The following is a 24,635-nucleotide window of genomic DNA, read 5'->3' as shown; positions in this document are numbered from 1 at the left end:
GTTTGGGGGCCGCGCGGAACCGAAGCAGCAGGGGGGGACTTGTCCGGTTCACGTGACTCTCCCGCGTCCCCTTAAACGCCGTCAAAAAGCGAATTCCTACTACCAATTTGACCCGTGCAGTGACTGATGGCAGCAGAAGAGCCGGTTGCCGGTTGGTTGGTTGGTCAGGACCCCCAACCCCACCACCCCCACTCCCCCACGCGCCCGGACCCCACGCGCCACTCTATGTCGCGTCCCCTCCCCTCCCCACCCCCGCACCGCCTTTTCACGTCCGTCCCTTTCGCTCATCTGCTTTCCTTTCCCTCTCTTTTCACCTCTTCACTTCGCCCCCACTCGGTCACTCGCTCGCTCAGTCGCTCGCTCGCTCCCTCGCTTTTCCTCCTCCGCCGCCGATCGGAGCGCATTAGGGCGAAGTTCGGCCCGCGATCTCGCCCACGCCACCTCGCGCGGCGGCGATTCGCGCGTCGTTTTCCTTCCCGCCCCCCCTCTCCCTTCTCCTTTTCCGGCCGCTGTTCCGCGAGGTGATTGTTTGGAGCGGTTGGTAGGCCCGCTTGGTCGGAGCGCTTTTCGCTGTCTCTTCGCCCCCATCATTGCGAGGCCTCCTCCTCCCCCTCCTTTTTCTTCTTCGGCGTACGGCGAGGTGAGTCTCTAATTCCGCTTGTCGCGGCCGTCGCCGTCGCCGTTACCGGTGCTCGGAGTGATTTCGCGCCTCGTCTTTGGTTCGATCGATTCGTTCTGGCGTTTGGGGGGTTCCCCTTCGTCCTTTTGGGTAAGGAGTCGTCCGCTCCTGGGGGGGGGGGGGGGGAGGGTCGTGTCGCGCTCTCCCGCGGGTGCTTCCGTTTGCTCGTATTTCTTCGGGCACGTGGTGAGATTAGCTGGTGGGGAGGGGCGTGGGTGATGATTTTGGGACCGGGCTGCGGACGTACATGCAATGGCGTTTCGCGGGTTTAGTTGCTCGTGCTGTGCGGCGTGCGAAATTGCACGTCTTTTTTCCTTGCTTCTTCAGCGGGTGTCTGGTGGGTGTTATTTGGTGTTTTGATGGTACTTAGCCGACTAGAAGAAAAGAAGTTGAACAGCCTGGTGATAATATTCGTAGTGAATCAATGGAATTGCTCGGAAATGGTATGCCGGAGTTAGTGGCTAGCGATTATAGGAATATTCTTTTACAGGAATATTTATAGGAATATCGGTCGGGCGGTCGTGCAAAATCCGGTGTGAGTTTATCTAAGCAATTGCTACTTGCTTATATTTAGGGCTTTTATGCAGAAATTGCTGGTAAGTATCTGAGTGGTTTCCCTTGCCGGATTTTTCATCTGTTGTTCTTTCTACGAGAAGTGTGAAATGAAATAACGCGTGTGAGCTTCGACCATTGTAATCTATTATAGATTGGCAATGGAAGACTTGGTCTTTGTGATTTTGTCTGTTGAGTGCATAGTCCAAGTGAAGTTGTCTGTATGTACAGTTCCCTTAACCCGGGAAGTTCTTCGAAGGGATAACTTTACCACTTCCTTTAGTTATTTTGCGAGTCTGAACATTCTGAGCTTGTCATGGGATGTTAAATTTTCTTTGATGGCAGATGATGCGCTGGACATTGTAATATCGGGATCATGTTGCATGCAGCAGCGAAGCAAACCTCTTTTGCTATGGACGAGCATGAGAACATTTTCGCTTCTGGCTTTGCCGGGGTAATGATTTCCAGACCATTTAGTCAAAGATTTTCTGTTCTGTTTTCCCTCACGGACCTTAATTCCCGGATTAGATAATCGCATCTCTACTTCAACTCAGTGTTTGGACAACTGTAGTTGACTTAATATTCCCATGACTGTCCCTCTTGTTTGCCTGAAGGTTGATAAGCATGTATCCTTCCTCACTGCCTTTGAAGATGAAGATATGGGAGCAGAGCATTCCTTTTTGGGTCCTGAATGTGGCAGGGACATAACCAGTACCCATCTTGGTTTGGGCACATTCGACTTACCAAAGTGCTTCAGTATTGATAATATTTCATGTGCTTTTGATGATGATGAGATGACAGTTGACAATGGTATGGATCTTACAGGCTATTTTTTCTTATAAAGGAAATGCAAGTGTGAATTTAGTATCTTTAGTCTCTTTAGCAGGTGAATAATTTTGGTAGAGGCTGTAAACAATAATGTCAAGTCAAGGTTTTTGTTTTCCACTTTTGGCCTTTTTAATATTTTGACTTTAAAATGACAGAATTGAAGTGCTGAATGTTGTTCTTTTAATGGATTTTCGTTATAAAGGAATGATAAAAATATGCACTCCTTCTAGTGGAAATGATTCCTCTTTTTAATGCTCCTACTTGCTTGTAAGTAACTTAGTCAGCATAATGAGCATTGATCTTCTTCTTCTTCTGTCATCACTCAACTAATATAAGTGCATAAGGACTTGATGCTCTAATGTCATTCTTTGTATTGGTAGGTAATACATAAGCTGAAGCTGAATTACCTTACTATTTAAAAACAATTTGTTTATTGGATTGACCTAATTTCTGCAGTTGGAATTTGCAACGTATTAGCTGATTTTCATAAGAAAAATTGATGATCATTGCTTGCTTTAACATTTAAAATGCAAAACATCATCTACGAATGCATGCTCAAATGATTTCGTTTTCACATGCAGTGGCTGCTACAGTTGTTGCTGGTGAGCAGACAAAGACCGGGGTACGTCCTCTTGTGAACTATTTAATTGGTTCAGCAGAATGGCAATTAAGAATTAATAGGTCTTAATATTTTCTTTCTGTCGTGACAATCTCTTGAGAAAGTGTAATCTTCTGTGCTGTCCTTTTGTTGCTAAAATTGCTATTTTCTTTGTTCATTCTTCTGACACTATATCTAGAATTTTTGTATTCTCTTACTTTTAGTGCTTTTGGAGGTTTTACTTCCACTCATGTTCAGCTTCTTGGCAGTTTCCCACATTGTTTGTCTACAGGGTCTTTTTTGGGCCATGTATAGATGTAGCGTCCCTCCATCTAGTAGTTTTGTCTTTTATGTCAGACTTTCTAACAAATTCTATTACGCTTCTTTCTATTTTTCCCTCTCATTCTGATGATCGGCATTGTTTTAAGTATATAAGTAGCTAACATTTGCTCTTATTTTGATTGAATCCGCACCTGGTAAATTTTGTCTGAGCAGCAGCTTGTATTAGATATCTTTTAAAACTTCTTGCGCTTAGTGCTTTTTGAAGTGGATTTCTGTCCCCGACCAAAAAAAAAAAGAGTGGATTTCTGTCAGGAACCCACATAAGAAGCTTTTTTTGTTTGTTGTTACTGAAATGGAAATTCCTTTCGCGTTTAACTTCACTATATGCAGTTTTCTGACATGATTCTGTGTGTTAGCTTTTTGGTGAAATGCTTGAACCCAAAGGCGAGAAGATACTCCACGAGGACAAATGTTGCCAACCTGCCGGCGGACAGCATTTTATGGGTAAATATATTGTGGGTCCTTTAACTCATTTCTGGGAATATATGGATGGAAATTACTACTCACCTACTTTGTCCTTAGATACTGAATACATGGATGACGTGTCAAACATCATTTGTTTTCCATCCGAAGACTCTCATCTGCAAGGAACTCTGGCTTTACAAAGTGAGCTGACAGTTCTCAATGGACGAGCCTGTTCTACCGCTGCAGCAGCAACTGAGTCCACATCATGTCAGAACTCTGTGTCATTAGACCATATGACTGTTCGAGAGCTACAGGATGCCTTCCACAGTATATTTGGACGAGAAACTGTAGTCATTGACAAACAGTGGCTGAAGCATCGTATTTTATTTGGTTTGCACAACAACATTGAGTTGGATAGACCTTTGAATTTTACGTGTTGTGGTAGCATTTCTCATGAAAAGGAAGACAAAAGCACAGTTGCTTCTGGTACTGAGTCCTCTGAAAATGCTCCTAGTTCTCCTAAATGGATGTTGGATGGTGGTTTTAAGATGGAAGAGAAAATCAAAGGGAGTAGTTCCGATTCTCAAACAAATTACTCTTCTGGGGCTAGTGAATCTGATGTTACTTTTCATGGTAAAGAAGAAAATGAAGTGGGTGTACTTGTAACGGGAAAGAGAGTCCACAAGCCGCCACGAAGGTATATTGAAGAATCTTCAGAGTTTAAGTCTAGAAATCACCCTAGAAGGTCCAGCGTATCTGTTAAAAGTCCAAAGAGTAAAGTTGTGGATGCTAAAATTCACAAGCAACGTGAGGAGGAGGTGAATGAAACAGCCAGATCTGGTCAACAGATAGGATCCTTTGATGGAGCCTGTATTCAGGTTCCGTTTGGCCTTCCAGTTGAAGAAGGGCAAGCAAAGGGAAATACATTGTGTTTGGTAAGAAACAGTCTTTTTTTTTTCTCACGCATGTCATACTTAAGCCACATTTTCACGAGCTTGAGAAAACCAGTCTTCTCTTTTCTGGTCTGCGTTGGCTGTTTGGTGCCATTAAGTTGTTGTGTTATTAATTGTTTGATTGAACGTTGCTAAAAAAATGTATTTGGATGTTAGTTGGTGTTCATAATAAGCAAGAAAGAGCCAAGTAGTTGATTGAGTCTTTGTTGAAGGAAGTTAGTTTCTTTCAAAATCGTCTTATTAACTTTTTTTTAATACCAGTCGGAATTCGTTTTTGCAGGCAAATTTTTGCAAAAGCAAACATCATATCTGTCTTAGTTGTATTTCTGCTCCACGTTATGAGCAAATGAAAGATTACTTGTGCTGTCATGTTTTCCTCCAGAATTGTAGCGCTTTCCTTTTTCGATTAGGTAATAGCTGCTCGTTTGCTGGCCTTTCTCGTGAACTCCCCCAATATTTCTCAGCTACCCGTTTCTTTTTGCAAAAAGTTGTTGGTTTCAGCATGTTTCTGATAACTTCCAAAAATGAGATGACCTTAATTATTTTTCTTGTTATGGTTGATTAAATTACTTGTCTGTTCATATCTTAGTATGATTAGGTATGACGCTGATTTCTGGTTTCAGTGAATTACAGGCTTTCTGCAGTTTTTGACTTGTCTTCTCCTGGTTTTGGCTTATGGATTCGTTTTGTATCCTTATTGAGTTCTGAAGAGAAATGACTCCCCTGTTTCTTTTAGCGCCAGGACTCTGACATATGCCCAAAAACTGAAGATGCCAGTCCGAGTGAGAGATCTGATCTGCTGTGTCCATCAGGTAAGTCGCAAACTGTTATGAAAGAGGATCGTGTCATTAGGAGCAATATGCAAAAGGGCAGGAGACGGAGAAAGCATCATATGCCATGGACTCTTTCCGAGGTGATGAAATTGATAGAAGGAGTTTCTCATTTGGGAGTTGGAAGGTGGTCTAAGATAAAGCGGCTGCTATTCTCAGCATCTAAGCATCGCACATCGGTAGACCTAAAGGTGCATGTTACTGTTATGGTCAGAACTTAAGCACCCTTATATTGAGCAGAATGAAACTCATTAGAATTAGATATGATTGACAGAATTTACTTGGGGTAGACTATTGGTTCTTTTAATTCACATCTGATGCTAAGATTGAGAGTGGGTATGGGCTTTCAGGATAAATGGCGAAATCTGGTGAAGGCTAGCTGCACTCAGTTGCGGAAAAAGAGGAAGGTCTGGATTTGACGTCTTGTTTAGTTTTTGAGAACCAAATTTCACCCTCTCTTACTGGCATTAATCGCATAGTACTTACCAAGTTCTGTTTGGTGCAGGGCTTGCAAGTAAGAAAGCAACTATCGCATCAAGCACCAGAATCTGTTTTATGCCGTGTTAAAGAACTGGCCAGTTCCTGCATATGACCATGAGAACACATGTCCAGGGTCCCAAGAACTTCGTCTTCCATTAAACTCACAGGAAGCTGCACTACCCTTATGGTCTCGGAGGGTATTAAACAGTAACATCAGTAAAAATGCAATCCGTATGCGAGGTTTGATAGTGGGTGAGAATCTAGGAACAGGTCTCTCGTGTCTATGCTCTTGTACAACGTATTTAACACTCCTGCTGTGCTGCTGACTCGTCAAGCTGCATATTATACTGATTATCATTGAGAATGATATTGTTAGAGATGGGTCTCCATTACATGATCATCCTTGTGCTTCTAATTTTCTAGTTTCATTTTCTGGTATGCGTTGGGAAAACATTACTGGAAAATGATGGGGTGACTCCCGGTGCTGCGCGACGCGAGTGCCCTCACATGTGGGCGAAACACAAGCGCTTCACCTGACCGGGAATTTGAACCTCGTTGGCTACTGAGATTGTGATTATGACTAACAATCTCACCACTCTGATTGGAACTACCTGCAAATTCATGTTTTGTAAGATTGCAGGTTGAAAGGGCATTCAGCTTGCTAGGTTGAAGAAATGGAGGGGGAAGAACACAGCGAAGCGCACTCAGTCACTTTGGAGTTTAAACTATTCACAACTTATTATAGTGCCGAAGGAAAACTCACGATTAGAAGCTTTCTATATCTCTACTTTAATAGATGTGCTAACTATAGGATAGATTAATCTGTTTGGATAGGAGCAGACGGTCGGGCGGGGATTTCTAGTTCAGGAATTGAAGATCACTTGTTTAAATCTAAACAACGGTGTGTAAACTGTTCAGGTTAGGGTTATTTGTAAAGGCCGAAGTTTTGGATTCAATCAATTCATGGGGTTTGTAGAGCATTCAATTTTGTGCCAATGTCCCTGAATTATAAAAAGCAAAGGGTAGATTACCTTACTCACAAGAGAACACAATTTTATGAAGTGTTTCTAACCTAAAATATTCAATTTAGTAGAAATATTAGTCGAAATTCAATATAGTAAGTAATATTATTGAAAGGATTTTTTAACCGAGTGTGTAAGAATACTTGTTAAACATCCAAATAAAGATAATTTAATTGTTTTCCTGTGTTATGTAACATCAATGATTGCAAATGTTACATTTTCTTTATTAGGTAGGGTTAATAAATATTCGGGAAACTCGTTGACAAGATGTTTATTGAAGCGAAGAAAGGAGACGTGATTTGCTAAGTTTCAGTTAGCATTTCTATTTTGTTGGCCCATTTCAAAAATAATAATAATAATAGTGATGATGACGGTTTCATTTTGGTAACTTTGCTTCACAGAGACGGTGAACGATCGATGTTTGACCAAAATTTTCTTTTCGTTTTTGCCTTCTTCCGATTGTTTGCTTCTCCAAAACAAATCAATATATTTAAGTAGGGAAAATTATCAAAAAAAGTCTTAAACCTATTGCACTTTTTTCAATTCGGTCCTAAACCTTTTCACTTCTTGCCAATTGAGTCTATTTGGCCGGCCGGCGCTGATGTGGCCGCCGGCTGTCCGATCAACGCTAACGTGGCAATTTTTAATATTTTTTTCCTTTTTTTTCTGCCTTTCCCTTCTGGCCAGTTCGGCGACCAGAGGCCGAACAGAGGCGTGGGCCGGCGAGGTCGACCTCACCGGCCTTTGGCGAAGCTCGCCCCCGCTGGCCACTGGCGAGGGCGAGCCTCACCCGTTGCTGCGAGGCCGGCCTCACCATGGCTGGGCGAGTGAAACTCAGCGACGGCGAGGTCGGCCTCGCCATGGCTGGTCAAGGCCGACCTCGCCATCGCGAAACCCAGCGACGGCGAGGCCGGCCTCGCCAAGCCTCGTCCAGCCATGGCGAGGCTCGCCCTTGCTAGTGGCCGGCGAGGGCGAGCTTAACCAGAGGCTGGTGAGGTCGACCTCGCCGGCCCGCGCCTCTGGCCGGTCGTCGGACCGGCCAAAGGGAAAAGGCAGAAAAAAAAAGAAAAAAAAATTAAAAAATTCGAAAAAATATTTAAAAATTGCCACGTCAGTGTTGGCCGGTGGCCACGTCAGCGCCGGTCGGCCAAATGGACTCAATTGGCAAGAAGTGAAAAGGTTTAGGATTGAATTGACAAACTTAAAAGGTTTAGGACTGAATTGACAAAAGTGCAATAGGTTTATGATTTTTTTGTCAATTTTTCCTATTTAAGTAGGTAAGGCTCATGTGAATTTAGGTTAAGTGTCACAGGTCGATACTTGATATCGCGACCATGCGGCATTTAGGCTTTTTTTTTTTTTCACTCGTTCACTCTTAGAGTCGCCTAAGCTCAATCGTTCCCTCATCAATCATTTACTCGCTCACCGTGAGTCGTAAAGAGAAACTCATAAGAAATGAGTGTTATGGGATAGAATACCCTATTGCTCTTCTTGTTATGTTGGATAAGTGTTGTTACAAAAGAGAGAGAGGGCGACTTCTACATACATGAATCTGGGAAAAATTGTCTCAAAAGTCATAAACCCAATTCGATTATAAATATTTCATTTATGCCAATTTAGTCCCAATCATTTTGACGATTTCTCTATATATCATTTCGGCCAATCATCTAAATAATAGGTTTATGATTAAATTGGCAAAACTTTAAAATGTTTATGACGAAATTGACACAACTGAAAGTTTTAGGACTGAATTGGCACAATTGAAATATTTATGATTGAATTGGTCGCCGTACAATAGATTTAGAACTTTTTGGACAAATAATCCTCATGAAACCTCCAAATTACAATTGTAAATCTCTTCTCAAATTAATGGTGGAGATCTTACAATCCTAGATTTCTCCTTGATCTAACGATGGACATCCTATCTCCTTATCTATCACCAACCATAGGGAATTGTGGGGACAATTACAAAAAAAGTCGTAACCTATTACACTTGTGGCAATTCAGTTATAAACATTTTAATTGTACTAATTTAGTCATAAATCTTTCAAATTTTGCCAATTGAGTCCATTCGGCCAAATTTAGCTCGAAATTGTTGACATGGATGCCAGCCGTCCTACGTGGCACGGCCGGCGCCGACGTAGCCATTGTTTTTAATAATATTTAATAATTTTTTTGGTATTTTTTTCTTTTCTTTTCTTTTCTTTACTTTTATTTTTGGACTAGGGGCCGGCAAGAGTTGTTGGTTGACCTTCGCTAGCACTAGGCAAGGGCATTGCGCCCCTCGCTGGCCTTGGGCGAGGGCCGCCATGCCCTTGTTGTCCACTCGGCGAGGGCCGCGACGCCCTCACTAGATCTAGGCCAGGCAAGGTCATAACGCCCATATTTGGTGAGGGTGTTGCAGACCTCGCCTATGGCCAGTGAGGGTTGGCCAGTGATCCTTGCTGACCCTCGATCCAAAAAAAGAAAGTAAAGAAAAGAAAAAACTATAAATAAATTTAAAATGTTATTTAAAAATGTCCAAACTAGCATTGTCCGTGCCATGTAGAACGATCAAAGTCTATATCGGCGATTTTCGGTCAAAATTGGCTGGATAGACTCAATTGACAAAACATGAAAATGTTATGACTGAATTGACACAATTAAAAAGTTTATGATTGAATTAGGCAATAAATTTATGACTTCCTTGGTAATTTCCCCGAGAATTGTGTTACACGTTTGTGCGTATATAAGTATATAATGACTTTTATGTTTAAAAGCTTACATCCGGTAAAAGAAAATCATATATTTGGTCTCATATTCAACACTTTACATTGGATAAGAACCAAGTTGAATAACTTATGGATACCCATTTGACAAAACATTTTGCTCTATTTAACAGATAAATGATATTAAATTACCGAAAAAATATTACATAATATGATATCCCGTATTTTACAAACAAATTATTTAAGATGATTTAAATGAAATGATAACATATACTTTACGTACAAATGGAATAAATTGCCCATTAACGCAAACAGTTTATTGAAGAAAAAATCGAAAATGGCTCTATAACATGATAGAATATATTTCATGATTATATGACGGTAGAGGATAATTAAAAAAGTTATATGATATCTTCTAATTGTGAAACAGTTGAATAAGATAAAGATAAACAATATAACGATTTTTTGTTTTACAAATGAACAGTGCTAGACGATCATAGAAAAATTCTAAATAACATGATAGAACATATTTGAAGAATAAATGATATCGGATGATTATTAAAAACTACATGTCAATTTAACAGATCAAGACAAAAAATTACGTGTCAAGTTTACGTATCCATTAACGAATAAATGATATTAAATGGCAATATGTTCGGACCCTTTGAAGGAATAGTAAGGCAATTTCCGATCAACATTCAGTGTCTTTAATAGAATTCATCGACACACTATAATTCCTTTCAACAGCGTCATGCTGATTTTGATTATATTTTCAATTTCTTTTGTTTAACTATAGAAGCATCAACTTCAAAGTATAATTTGCATCAAACTTTACGACATATCTTATAGAAATTCTATTGTAACTTCTAACCAACATATTTCATGCTCCTATTAATTTAATATCAATTTAATTCTCATAGAGACATTAGCATATTGGGCCGTCAATTTTTCACTACTGTAAAATGAATGTCTATATAACATATTAAATATAGTAAAATAAAAAAAATATTAACCAATATTCATGATACAACCAAATTAAAGGTAACAAAGTTAATATAATTAACTTGAAGTATCAATAAATGCAAAATATACTAACAAATAACTGTTGGCAATGAAATTTTCACAAGAAAATGAAGTAATATATGAATCTTCTTATTCTGGCATTAAATCACGGGAATTCTAGATATGCATTCTTGGGGAAAAATATTACGAACTCCTATGGAAATATAAATTGAATATTGCGTATTTTCATAAGATATCTAACCTGTCATCGTTCCTTTTTGTGATACACTATCATGGATGATGATATGCCATTAACTCTTGCCAAAATAAAAGATAGACATTAAATGGTTACAAAAATGAAGAATTCCGTAACAAGGAAATTGAAATATATGGAATTGGAAGATGATGTTGAAGAAATCACCTTTAACTATCTTCAAAATAGAGAGGAGCAAAGAAAAGAAACTATTTTACTCTCGAGAAAATTTTATGCAAATAACTTGCTCGCCTTTTCTTCTAAAAAAAGTCGATAGCATAAAGGTGAAGATTTCCACAAAATGGAGGAAAGGTATCGAGAGAGAAGATTGTTGCTATAATTTTTTCATATTATTATATTTCTCTTGCGAAAATTTACACAGCCACTAACATATAGTACAATGTAAACAAATATAGTCATAGATCCGTGCAAAGCATGGGAATCTTGCTAGTGAAAAGATATGGCAAGGTTGTGAAAGGAAAATAAATATTAACGGCGACAAATATTATCAGTAAATACATTGTGCATGTATAGTTCACATAAATAAACAATGTGTTGCTTATAGTTGCAAACCACAGTCTCTGTTGCTCTTATTTCATGCATCAAAACCAAGGATGCTTACAACTGCACCAGAATTTAGTAACTGCGAACTCTCTTCTATTTCACATAACTTGTAAAAGCTGACACCCTTTTTACCAACATAACAAATGATGCAGCATACACTCCCAAGCGTACATAGCTCATACAATGCGCACACACTCTACTGGCACTACAGCTTTATCATACCAGCGGGGTCTTAGACCAGAACTTAGGGTAGATTTTGGCCTCCACGAGGATTTCCTGTACTATCGCCACTTCCCGTGGGTGGGGTGTACTTATTTCTAGGAATGACATGGTGCGGGATGTCTTCTGAGGTTGTGTCCTCGAACCCGTCATCGTTCTTTTCCATTTCCAGATACCGTATCCGCTTCTCGTGGTTGGTAACCATGAAATGAGCCCTTTTGTTCATGGCCAAGCAAGTGCTCAGCATCATGGACAGGACCAACACAAGCATCACTCCCCTCATTCTTCAAGCCTTTTTTCACTGGACATAAAAGAGACATATCAAAAGCCGACAAAAAGTATCAATGACCCAGAAAAGAACAGGTTCTGTTCTTTACTACCAATTTGTCTTAAAAGGGAATGCATTACTCACCAGAACACAACACCTGAAGAGCTTGACTTGATGGCGGAATGAAGTGAGAAGTTTGGTTAATCAATTTATAGAGGGAAGTTTGTTGGCCTCTTATGTTATTGATACAGTAATTTTTTTGCTGTTCTTTTCCATGATGGGTAATCCACCAATGAGGCAAGATCAAGTGGATGGCCACATTATGTGCTTGAAGAATTATCTAGAGTGGGTAAAATGATGGGGCTCAGAGAAATTTCTTTGGCCTCCCTTGCACTACAAATAGGGAAACTCCACTTTTGCAGTGGATTTTCATAGCCACAGCAGAGGTTGGGGTAAGTCACACGTATTGGAGGTGCCTATTTTGTTGCCAAATGATGTCAAGGCACCAAAGTTGTCTCTGAGAATGGAATCAAGCATCTTTGTGCGTTTTGGCTTCAGTCTAATCCATCCACTGGCCAAAATCATAATTCACACCTGGAAACAGTAGCCCTTGACTCATGAATGCCCATCTCAGGGTCGTCGACCAATTCCGTTAGCAATTGAGTTGTGATGCCTATCTAAATGACAAGCACAATAGAACGAGGAGGAAGAATAAGAAAAGACAGATCTATGAGCTGGAAAAATTTGTATAGGTGAACATGTCGTGGTTGATTTTGGCGTCAAGATCTAACCAGCAAGTTGCTCGGATCATATCTTTATACGAGACTGCTGATTATGAAGGTATTCTGTCCGTGACGGGGCTTATCCCTATAAGCATCATAATATCTAAAAATGAACTAAGAGCAGCACTGTGTTTGCCTCCATTTCTATGCTTGCTTGTTATCAGTTTCTTTGACAAAGTCTAGGCATGATAGATAATCTGAAGGACCGAAAAAATGTCAGCCAAACCGCAAAACGATTTCATTAAGGATGACTATGGTAGAGACATTTATTCCAGTTACAAATTTGAGAGTTAGAATAATAGATCTACGATTATGTTCTATGAGTTGGATGTATATATGAGAGACTTCATTCATAGAAACCAGACAGAACGACCTTCAATTGGATACAGTGCATCTACCATGAGAATCAGAGAAAATACTACAATATAGCATATATTTTACACCAGATCACAATGAGTCAGCACATTATAATTTCAGAATATCACAACAGACATTTATGGCCGAAGATATAGTACTACATGGAAGGTCAGTCATACGAGGTTGATCTAGGCCGGTCATTTCGGTATGCATGCGAATGTTCAGCAACACAGACCCAGGAGGAGAAACTACCACAACAAAAGACTGTAAAGCGCAGACATCTACAGGAAGTCTCATAAAATTAAGTGGTCCAAGTGTCATGTTCGCCGAATATGTCCTGACTGAAGTCTCAAATGCTTGATTTATTTGTCAACCATTCTATATGGAAAAGAACAAAATTTAGAATACAGTCGGTTAAACTTTAGGATAAGTAAGGAAGGAGATAAAAAATATGGCCAAAGCCGAGGGCGGAGACGAAAGATAGAATGATAATTCTTGAAACATCATGGTGACATGACCCGTTGCTGTCCCACAGTGTAATTTGTTTGTTTTTGTATTTGGTTATATACATTTGACAAGAAGATGGACCTGGTAGTAGGCCTCTCAAATGAGTGGATTGGGTCGAAATTGGTCCGACTCCAAATGACCCGTTTTGACCAATTTTAATGCAATACAAATTGAGCGACCCGATCTGACCCATACCCAACCCTTACCGACTCGACCCGACCCGGACTCTACTCCTTAGTTTTTCTCCCTTAAATATGGATAAATAGCATGCTAAAAAAAATTGATTAAAAAAAAATTAAACATGAATAAAAATTAACGATTAAGAAATTAATTAAAAAAAAGTTGACTTTTAAGTTACTCAAACACACGTCCTGGTGTTAGAAATTTGATCTAATTTGTCTTTAAAAATGTTTTTCTTTTACTTATTTTATAAAATTAAAAAAAAATCCTTTACTGCACATATAATTCTGACAAAAAAAAACTAAAAAGGAATGTTTTCGTTTAACATTTAAGAAAGCACACCTAAACTTTATAAAACATAACAAATTAAAATACAAAAAAAAGTCAAAAAAAGGAATCGTCCTCTTGTTATAGATTTGTTATTGAAAACCTGTAACATCTCTTGTAGCCACCGACAAGCCGTCGTCGCCGGCATATTGTCTCCTAGGCTGAGCCAAGCCATCATTGTGTCCGACTCGTCGCCAAACCACCACCTACGTTTCTCGAATTGGTCTGTATGCGTCCGAGTGTGCCCACACGAGTTTGGTGCGTGTGTATCGTGCAACAAGTTCACGAGCTCAAGCTCTCGATATCGCGTTTAAGCACTAACTTACGGTGAGGTCGCCAACTCGAACTAAGAACGAAATCTCAACCACACCTCTCGGTAATTCTTTTATTAAAAAAAACCCATATCAAATGCTCCGAGAAAAGCCAGAAAGAGCTCCTATAATATTGATTCATTTTATACATTAGTAACTTTATAATAAGCAGCATAATACTTTTTTAAAGCCCGGGGCATATAAACCGGCAACAAGTGGGTCTAACCCATTTATGACCTAGCCCATTGGATTCGAGTTAAAAGTTGGGTATTCGCTCCATTTTGCTACCTCTACTTGGCGGTAACAGGTTTATAGTACAAACTAGAGACGAATAAGCGCGTCGGAACATTTGCATGAACACAAACAAGATCCAAGGATGCATTTTAGGAGGGGACTAGGATCAGAGGTCACCCCTAAATTATGCATTTTCTAATATCTCTACTTGTATAAGCAGTTGTTCCTAGTCTGTCCTGTCCTAGTCTTGCTGAGGATATGAACTCTGGTTTCCATAATGTTTGTGTCTAATTCTCTGAGAAATTGTGCAGTAGGGTAAGTTACCCTTCGGAGGTAGATCGGAGAAGCAAGTGCTTAATGCTTCTCAATTACCTTCTCAAGTTCAATGAGAAGCGGCATATCCTTTGATTTACTTGGTCTAGGCATAGATAAAATCTGGTTTTCAAAGCAAACACCACTCACAGAATAATTTAGGAGATGTTCTTGTATAGTAAATCATAAAAGCTTACTGCATATGTCTGATGCTTATCTAAGGAAGTTGAAAAGTGCATATGGAATGAATGAAGGGAAAAGAACAACACTCGACAGGCTTACAGGCTTTTATTATACAGAAAAAGGCGAAATCCCCAATTTTTTTTTTCCCGGCGGCATTTCGTTTGACTTACAAAGTACTACACAAGGAACAGATTGCAATCCTCTTCCTAGACAGCACTCTTCTAGCAAATAGGAAGGGGGGTACCATCCCATTCTTTGAGGCATTCGAGCAAAGGATCGATCAACTTACCCTCGCACATTGCTGTGAACACCTCATCGATATCCTCTCCAGGTGACCGGACCTTCTCTCCGGTTAGGAGCTCAGTTCCCAAATCTGATCGCACAAACTTGTACAACGGGTATGACCTGCATTCGCTGATCCTGTTCGGGATGGCTGCATTTCCACTCTCGTAGGCACTCCGGCAATTCTCTACCTCTTTAGGCAAATGGGCCTTCAGCTCCTCCTCGAAGGTACTTATCTTAAGGAAGATGGAAGAGTTCGCTTTCACCTCATCACCATTGGCTAGCGCGTGATCGACAAGCACTTGCCTAAGATTCTGCATCAATGGGTAAGTGGCACTGCAAGGATCATCAATGTATGCGTATACATGCTCGCGGTCGACCACTTTGAGCAGATCTTTCTCGCAGAATCTTGATGGATGGAGCTCCCCATTGGGTCCCATGGTCAACACCCTCTTGGCGACCTGGCTTACTGTGTTCTTCACTGCGCTCTTCAAGTTCTCTTCCAAATGCCTCAGGTCTATTGCTTGGCACAGCGCGACTAGAAAGGCAGACGACATGAGCTGCAGAATTTCGACTGCTTCCGCTGTTTTTCTAGCAGAGATTAATCCCAATGAGTTCACATCCTGGTTGTGTTGCTCAGCACTTTGTACGTGATTGGTCACTGGATTGGCCAGGAATTGAAGCTCAGAGCAATAAGCTGCCATTGTTATCTCTGCGCCTTTGAAACCATAATCCAAGCTAGGGTTTCGACCGCCGGAGAGATTAGAAGGCAACCCATTGTTATAGAAGTCATTGACAAGCTCGGAGAATTGTGCAAACATGAGCTTTCCAATAGAAGCTATAGCCAACCGGGTATTGTCCATTGAGACACCAATAGGGGTGCCCTGGAAATTACCGCCATGTAAGGCCTTGTTCCTCGACACATCGATCAAAGGGTTGTCATTAACTGAATTGATCTCTCGCTCAATTGACTTGGTGGATGCACGGATCACTTCCACCTGAGGTCCTAACCACTGAGGCGAAGTCCTCAGCGCATACCGATCTTGCTTCGGCTTCTGAAGTGGGTCCATCTCGTGCAACTTCTTGGCCGCCTTGACATAAGAACTACCATCCAAAATGTGCTCCATTATAGCTGCAGCTTCTATTTGGCCAGGATGATGCTTCAGTTTGTGCGTCAAATGGTCAGTGAACTCTGGCTTTCCTTGCATGACTTCAGCAAATATTGCAGACACAACTTCTGAGAGGACAGTGAGTATATTAGCTTCAAAGAGCACTATGGAAGCTAAGGCAGAACCGACTCCTGTGCCATTCACAAGGGCAAGGCCTTCCTTCGGCTGCAAGTCGAAGAATCCACCACTGATCCCAGCGAGGTCAAAGGCTTGTTTGGCGGTGAGGGTCTCCCCAGCGGGTCCGATCGCTTTGGAATTGGGCCGTCCGGTCAAAAGACCCGCAATGTAGGAAAAGGGTACCAAGTCACCAGAGGCGGAGATCGAGCCGCGGAGCGGCAAGCACGGCGTGATACCATGGTTGACGAGCTTGACGATGGCTTCCAGGATTTCAAACCTGATCCCAGAATAGCCTTGGAGGAGAGTGTTGACTCTCACCAGCATCGCGGCTCTCGTGGCCGACGGTGGCAACGTGTGGCAAGATTCGGTACCATTGCCGAACACACCGGCGTTCAAGAATCTGTGAAAGCAACATCAAACTTCAATCACTTGTTGCCATTACAGTACAATAATTCCTAAAATAAGAACACCAAGTGGACTTGGATAATCGACTTCAATCGCTCATTTTCATCCCTTTATCGTTAGAACGACGGCTGAGCTGATGTGAAGTCAAAAGTCCCAATGCAGAAGCAGAGTGATCACCCCCTGTTTCTCGTGTACGAATACTCAGAACAATAAAAATAATGTTGACTTTAATAAACAGTTTTTTTTCTCTACCAGCACACAATAAGAAAAATGTTGGACTTAATGGCAAGCAAATTTTGCTCTTTTTTCTTCTGATATTTGGTTCAAGCATTGTTAAGACCACTGCTTAAGAAAAATCCCAAAATATTCAAAGTCGACGCGGGGGAAGTGATCTCAAGATTGCTCGGATAGGTAAAACTTCTCGACACCACCCGATCACTAAACCAAAGGAAACCACTTCATCTATAAATACGAAAAAAACGTTCTCTTTTACGTGAAAACTTCCTTTCACAGGTTATGGTTATAAAAAAGTTATTCGAAATCAAATAAAATAAGCCATCGCTCTTGCAAAAATTAAAATTATTGCTTAAACTCCAATCAAAAGTAATGGCGTTTTCTCAATGCAAAAAACTCTTTTTTTTTTCTTAGATATTCTATCAAAAAAGAAATTTCTTAGTCGGGTGAATGGATCTCTTTTCTATTTAGAGTTTTTCTTTCCATCAATAGTAATGGCATTGTCTGCTATTTAAAAAGTAAAATTTTTCCTTTACAAGTACATATACTGATGCAACAAAAAGAACATAATTTTTGCACTTCCACACGCACACCTGACGTTTGTTAGTCATGCTGATGTCTTGAAAAGCATGTGTAATTTGGTGCAACCAAATTGCTAATTTTGCTTAAAAACATTTTAATAGATACAGAAAAAAATTAAGTTTATCTGATTTAGATGATTCTAAAAATACGAGAAAAAAGACTAATTACATGTTTAGGGTATCTTAATAGCTATTTTGCACTTCCACACACGCACACCTGACGTTTGTTAGTCATGCTGATGTCTTGAAAAGCATGTGTAATTTGGTGCAACCAAATTGCTAATTTTGCTTAAAAACATTTTAATAGATACAGAAAAAAATTAAGTTTATCTGATTTAGATGATTATAAAAATACGAGAAAAAAGACTAATAATTACATGTTTAGGGTATCTTAATAGCTATTTTGCATTCCTACAAAAGCTCTCTCAACGCTACGTAGATTGGATAGACTCTAGCGGGTCTCTACACCGCGGAAGCGCTGGTCAGGTCAGCTTCCCGATAAGGTGCTTTACTTCACGATTAAGCTACATGCAAGTGACTGTATCTAATCAACCAATGAAAAGCGAGATGGGTAGATAAGAGGGTATCGAGCATAATGGACGAACATGATTACCATGTGACGTATTCGTGACGTATAGTATATTCTTCAGAATTTTATGGCCGTTGTAACGACACGCATTTCAAAGTGGTGATCGATCCGGATGGACGTTTCTAAGGGCTCTTGGGACAATAGATCCTTCACGGTCGATGGGAAAACTGAGACCCCGTTGGGTCAGTTCCAATCGCACGCGACGAAATTCATATAATTTCTTCTCACTAAAGATAGAACGACCAAAGAGTCACTTTGGTTTTAGCCTACATCTGAAAATGATTTCATAAAACTGAGCATTAAAGTCTAAACAGTTATTACACTAAAGTTATTTGTTAAGCAATTTAATGCAAGTCCGTGCGCGATGATTCGGTTTAAAGACCAGCCACGTGAGCATGTCCACGTCCATTAAAAGTTCAAATTGGCCCTTGGAAAAAAAGAGAAAGAGAAAAAAAGCGAAATGAACAAAAAATGAAAGGCGAAAATAAATCGAGGACCGACGTACCTGATGAGCTCCTTCTGCAGGGCACCGCCCTGCTTGGTCCGCCGGTGCGACGTCGCCCCGAAGCCGGTGGTCACGCCGTAGCTGTCCGTCCCCTTGCACATGCTCTCCATGATCCAGTCGGCGCTCGCCTCCACCCCGGCCCTCGCCGACTCGCACAGCTCCACCGCCACACCCCCGCCGCCGGCCCCTCCGGCCCCCCGCGCGGCTGCCGCCACCTGCGCCACGGTCAGCGTCTCCCCGCCGAGCCGCAGCACCGGCCTCCGGTACTCCCCACCATCCGCTTCACCTCCTCCAGGTGGCTCCCGCCCAGCGACTCCGCCGCCGCCCCCCACCCCAGCGGATCGCCCGCCGGCTTCGCCGCCGCCGCCGGGGAGCCGCCGCCGTTGCAGGCCACGGCGTGGCCGTTCCCGTTCAGGAGCGGTGGTACCGCCGCCGCCGCCGCCGCCGCCGCTTCCATCTCTGTCTGTCCGCTGCCGAACGGCGCTCGGTTTTTCCCGAGAAAGGGAGAGGAAATGTTGGGGGAAGGGGGGAGAGATCGATCGATCGACTGGTGTCGCCAGCTCTTGTGGGGATGGAGTTCGGTTTAAATAGGTGAAGAGAGGAGAGTGGGTAAGTAACGCATATCGGAGAGCGTTGGGTGATGCGCGCAGGCGGGGGCGCGCGCGCGCGCGCGTTAGTTGAGGGGGAACGGGGGCCGTCGGATCTTCATGGGATCGGAGGGGCGGAGATCGCGACACGTGGGATGCTAGAGAGAGAGAGGGAGAGAGAGAGAGAGAGGGAGGGAGTGGGGCGGTGCGCGTGTGGGGGCCGCGAGGGACAGGCGGACATGAGGGACGCGTGAGGAGGGAGGGTGCGATGGCGTGCGTTTCTGTTTACCCGTCAAAACATGGAGGGAAGGGAAGGGGAGGGGAGGTTGGTAGCGTGTATGGTGTGGATACGAGCGACGACGCCTCCCTCCCTCTCTCCTCTCTCTCTCTCTCTCTCTCTCTCTCTCTCTCTCTCTCTCTCTCTCTCGACTAGTTGTTGTTGGTGTTGGACCTTGTGGCGGCGGCGGCGGTTGTGGTGGTGGTGGTGGTGGTGGTCGTCGTCGTTATCGTTTTGCCCGCTGCCCGCTCTCGCGCCGCCGAGCCCCCCATGCACGAACACACTTAAAAATTGAAAAGACTCGTGAAAAAGAAAAGACCCCAAAAAAAAAAAAAAAATTGAAAGGCATCTGTGGAAACCTACTTATGAAAGCCATTTTATGAAAAGAAAAATTAAGAAAAGATAAAAAGTTGAAAGGGCAAATGTGGCAATTCATTAGAGGTATCATTACCAAAAATGATAGGAAGGTGGAATTTTAGTTGGTTTTTAGCAAAATTCTAACATTCGGCCTTTTCATGCGCCGGTTAATCATCTCTTTTGCCCAATTGCATGTTGCCGCGGGAGATGATTCGCGAGAATAATGAAAAATAAAGTAAACGATGAGGAACCGGACCGAAAACTCATTTAAAAATCACGTCTCGCGAAAGGAAAATGCTAGATTTACTAAGAAAATTTTACTAAAATTTGTTCACGAAGCGATGTGTCAAGTTTCGATTGGGTATTCTGACAAGTGTGACCCACGTCTTGAATCACTATCTTTTTTAGAAAGTATTGTAGAAAAGGGTGTGTTTGTTTTATGAAAAATCAATGATTCTAAAAATATTTTCGTAAAAATGATTATTTATATCTCTTAGAAAATTAGCTAATGAAAGTTATCGGCAACAATCTATCCTTAAATATATAATTTTTTTGAGAATACGAATAACTATCGTTAGTTCGTTTTTGTTAATAACAAAAATGTTTTTTGAATCGCTAATTTTCCACGCAATGAACGCATCATCATGAAGATTTTTATAAAATTCTTTAGTAGATGTAGCATTTGCCTTGTGAAAACAAGTAGGTTTGTAACAAAAGGAAAAAAAGAAGAAGAGAACGAGTAGGTTAAAAGTAAAGGCAAGCAAATGCAAAAACAGAATAATTTCTACAAAAAACTATGGGAAAACAAGTAACTTGGGACTTTGACAGAGTTAGTTAAAATTCCTTTTTATTTTTTATAATTACTTATCCACACAACCTTTGACATTTTAAGATTATAGTTTAATATAAATTAACAAAGAGCCTGAGTGATTCCGCAAGTCACAATATATTTATAAAGGTTTCAGGTTTTCGATATCGAATAAAAGTCGAGTTGCAAATTTCACGAGATCTAAGAAGAGTAGAAGAGAGTATAAGAAGTCATACTAAATGCATACATTATCAGATTATATTTACCCAATTTATCCGATCATCGGAACAAATGCAAATAAAAGTAAAAATTATTTAAAAAAACTTATCTTTAAAAAATGAGTTATTTTGTAGTAAGGGAAAAAAAAATTTGTGCGCAAAGGCAAAAACATATGTGGAAATGTAGAAATCTTACCTTATTGAATATGTAAGTTTCATGAAGTTTCGACATTTGTATTTTCATGTCCAATATACCCGATCTCATTTAGGCACACAACGCGATATATAGAGCGAATTACAAGGAAACCACAAAAATAAAACCGGAAGGCAAGAGTAGAGATTACCAAGTTGTGAAAAACTACCAAGATGGTACAAACCGAAGGCTAAAAAGAGAAATTAATGGGGTGTGGGGTGCAAAACATGTAATTAACAAGACCTTGGGGGCTTTAAAGAGAGTCTGATTGTTTCCTTAAATTCAAGAATTCGTGTATTCATCAAGGTCCCATATTTTTTTCGATTTTGCTTATTAGCCCCCCCACGCACGCCTTTTCGATCATCTAGCGGTCGATGATCATTTTTCAGCGTTCCTTGGTTTCGAAACCGAGTCATAAGCTCTAGAGATCCTAGGACCGCACGACGTATTTGATGAGAGATTTTTGGGATGTTTTTTTTTACATAAGAGAAGTCGAGATCATGATGATGCGATTAGTGTGCACTGTTTATGCTAAGAGAGTCGTTATGTCGCAGCCGGGCAATAGCGGCCGGGTTGCACTCATTTACACATTCACAAAAGAATTAAGATCTAACTTGAACAAAACAAAGGGAAAACCCCCGATCCCATCCCTTCCACCCCACCCTCGGCCACTTGCCGCCAGCCTCTCGTGGCCGCCGCAACCGCTTCAGCTGTCGATGATTCCCAAAATCAAATCGGAGTCCCGAAGGTTTGTCAGGGAATAAAACTCCATCTAAATTAGTTAAAACCTTGAAGCATGCTGAGGCTCTTTTTCTATATATATATTTCCAATGTTGAATCATAACCAACGGGATTTGCCTTAATGACTACCTTTCTTACTTGGGAAGGGGAAGGGGAAGGTGGAGGGTTCGATTCTCTACTTTCTCAGGGAAGGCTAGAGGTGGGGATATTTAGTTTCAGATGTGGTTTTCGACTCTCACACTCTCAAGATAAAAATCTGAGAGTGAATTGAGAATTGGAGTAGGCCAGAACAAAAAGAACAAAAATGTCGAATCATCATCTATCAATGAAAGCTTCAAGAGAATTGATTATCACTGAAATAGAAACCTAAAACTCAAATCCCCGTAAAAGTGGATCTATATAATTCATTACTCAAATCCCCATAAAAGTGGATCTATATAATTCATTACAATACCTCCCATTTGGGCTTCAATTAGGAACTAATCTAATGCTAAAAGCTCACAAGTATGCAAAAGGATCATCAAACTAATAATAATCATTAATAAATATCTCATCACGTGCTGGTGGCTTAGTATATTCCTGACCCATCACATGACATGCACATCTAGATGCACAATTTAGTTCTAATTAATTGATTAATTGATTAATTGATCTATTAAGATCGTCAGAAGTAGCTTTTTTTTTTGTGTAGAATATACAAATGAGAATATGTGTGTTTATTGGGGTCGATAGGGTTGGTGCGGAATTCACTCCCACCTACCCGCTCCAAACCCGGAACGTGCACACCTTCTCTAGCATGCATGCAACCAACCACGCAAATTTGGACGTGAGTAAGCATGCGAAGGTGGCTCTAGGCATGTATCCCTTAATTCGATGAATTGATTATAGTCAACATCGATCGACAATCCAAAGTGAAAGTCCGCACTATATTTATTCATATGTTCCCATCCCCTAGCAAGAAAAAAATATAGAGAAACAAAAGGAAAAACTATGGGATAATTGTATAAACAGTTCTAAATTTATTGTACGTTGATCAATTCAGTCTTAAACTTCTCAATTGTGCCAATTTGATATTAAAAATTTTGATGATTTATTAAGTTAGTTATTTTGGCTAATTTTGGATGGAAATCGCTGACGTGGACAATTTTTGCATTTTCTTAAAAAAATTCAAAATTTTTTGCTCTCTTTTTTTTTTTCTTCCCTTTTCTTTCCTTTTGTTTGTTGTCGGTACTCAGCCAATGGTTGGTGATTGGCCATAGGCAAGGGTCCCCCTTACTGAATCTGGTGAGGGCCGCCCTTGCCTAGGTCGTGAGGGTCGAGCCCTCACTGGCCCTCACCTGTAGGCAAAAGGAAAAGACAAATACAAAAAAAAAAATAATGGAAAAAATTAAGAAAAAATGCAAAAATTGTCTACGTCAATGCCGGTCACGCCTCATGGGACAGCTAGCGGCTGTCCGACATCCACGTTAGAAGGACTGAATTAGTAAACTGTCAAAATGTTTAGATCTAAGCTGGCACAATGAAAGGTTTATAATTGAATTGGTTGTCGTACAATATGTTTAGAACATTTTGGACAACTTTCCAAAAAAACTATATTGTTGCCATCTTCCTTTTAGTCTTTTCATAAGTGTATGAAATTAATAATCATATAAATGTACATAGATTTTGATCGTTAGTTACGTGGGTATCCTCAGTAGAACGTTCAAGCCTTTTTTCGAAATATGGTCAGATACAATAACCATAAATTTCAACATCAAACGATAAAAGTGATGTTTTTCGAGCTTCATCTTGAAATGTGCTAGAAACTCGTCCCATATTTCGATAGACTATCATTATTGCACTAAACGTTAGATAATCATCTATGGGTTTTATGAAGCCACGGCACTTAATTAAAATGTGTTTTTGCAAACTAAAACCGTACGAAATGAGAAACAGGGGGCTACGAAATAAGCGTATCGGGTGCATCGGATGGATGTCGAGCGGTCGGTATTATCCCACAGGGCCTGAGAACTTCTCGTTTCCTTAGGGCGAACCCGTCGAGCTCGACGAGCCATCTTAGAATTTCATCACGGTTCAGGAGGATACTTTTCTAAACCTAAGGTTAAGCACATAAACTTTTTCTGGGTCCTAGAAACTTTAAAACTACCGACGGACGGTAGTAATCACATCACAAGCGAAGCGATTGATGATGAGTGATTTGCTCTTTCCAGCGCATCTGAAGTGGTAACAGGAGGACTTTTCGTCGCCTCACTTGGACGCTGCCGCCCCGCTTCTGGGTGAGGTTAGGTCGAGAAAACGTGGTATCGGGAGACACCAAACATGGTGAAAATATGGTGGGTAGATGCGAAGGTGCGGCCCTTTGAATCGTTGCCATGCATGTTGGTACGAGTCATTATCATCGTTTAGCATTCCCAACCGGAAGCACGTGATGAAGATGACGTTCTCTCTCTCCCTCTGTCTCTCTCTCTCTCTCTTGGCGAGAAAAAAACATCGACGGAGCATCCCGTACGATAATCGCGCGACAATATCCCCCGTGTCGTGTTGACGTGGTGCCGCCAGTTCACTGAGCCGGATCCACGCTTCTTTGGATTTCGAAATGAGGATTGATGAGTGGGTTATTTCGCGAGGGGGGAATGAAGACGCGTATGATTGGTTTCGTGATATCGCGTTTCGGTA

General features: G+C 41.1%; 2 protein-coding genes and 1 long non-coding RNA gene across 6 annotated transcripts; 1 reads left to right on the top strand and 2 right to left on the bottom strand.

Moving 5' to 3' along the window:
- The first annotated feature begins 314 nt into the window (after window positions 1-314).
- Window positions 315-6,067, top strand: LOC115678153 (uncharacterized). Of its 4 annotated transcripts, none has more exons than XM_056313036.1 (9): window positions 315-640; window positions 1,577-1,685; window positions 1,846-2,041; window positions 2,641-2,681; window positions 3,356-3,443; window positions 3,522-4,339; window positions 5,100-5,378; window positions 5,538-5,594; window positions 5,693-6,067. In XM_056313036.1, the coding sequence occupies exons 2-9, from the start codon at window positions 1,608-1,610 to the stop codon at window positions 5,777-5,779; spliced, it is 1,644 nt and encodes a 547-aa protein (XP_056169011.1). In that variant the 5' UTR covers window positions 315-640; window positions 1,577-1,607; the 3' UTR covers window positions 5,780-6,067. The 4 variants fall into 4 exon arrangements, with proteins under 4 accessions (XP_056169011.1, XP_056169012.1, XP_030457337.1 ...); XM_056313037.1 differs by having other exon boundaries at window positions 316-640; window positions 3,573-4,339; window positions 5,094-5,378; XM_030601477.2 differs by having other exon boundaries at window positions 316-640; window positions 5,094-5,378.
- A 5,054-nt stretch (window positions 6,068-11,121) lies between these two features.
- On the bottom strand, window positions 11,122-11,891 carry LOC115678254 (uncharacterized). Its single transcript, XR_004005361.2, has 2 exons — window positions 11,848-11,891; window positions 11,122-11,736 (listed from the first exon to the last, which is right to left on the bottom strand). It is a non-coding gene; the product is annotated as an uncharacterized LOC115678254 (long non-coding RNA).
- Window positions 11,892-14,892: 3,001 nt separating this feature from the next.
- Window positions 14,893-19,250, bottom strand: LOC115678190 (phenylalanine ammonia-lyase). Its single transcript, XM_030601533.2, is given in 3 exon segments — window positions 14,893-16,864; window positions 18,779-19,049; window positions 19,052-19,250. Coding segments are annotated over 3 exon segments (2,202 nt in total). The 5' UTR covers window positions 19,236-19,250; the 3' UTR covers window positions 14,893-15,117.
- Window positions 19,251-24,635: the final 5,385 nt, after the last annotated feature.

This window comes from Syzygium oleosum, unplaced genomic scaffold (assembly GCF_021117445.2).
Source record: "Syzygium oleosum isolate NSW1041296 unplaced genomic scaffold, Sole_v2.1 Sole_v2.07, whole genome shotgun sequence".
In the NCBI taxonomy this organism is placed as follows: domain Eukaryota; kingdom Viridiplantae; phylum Streptophyta; class Magnoliopsida; order Myrtales; family Myrtaceae; genus Syzygium; species Syzygium oleosum.
Note: the sequence above shows the minus strand (reverse complement) of the source record. Positions and strands in the feature narration are given on the sequence as shown.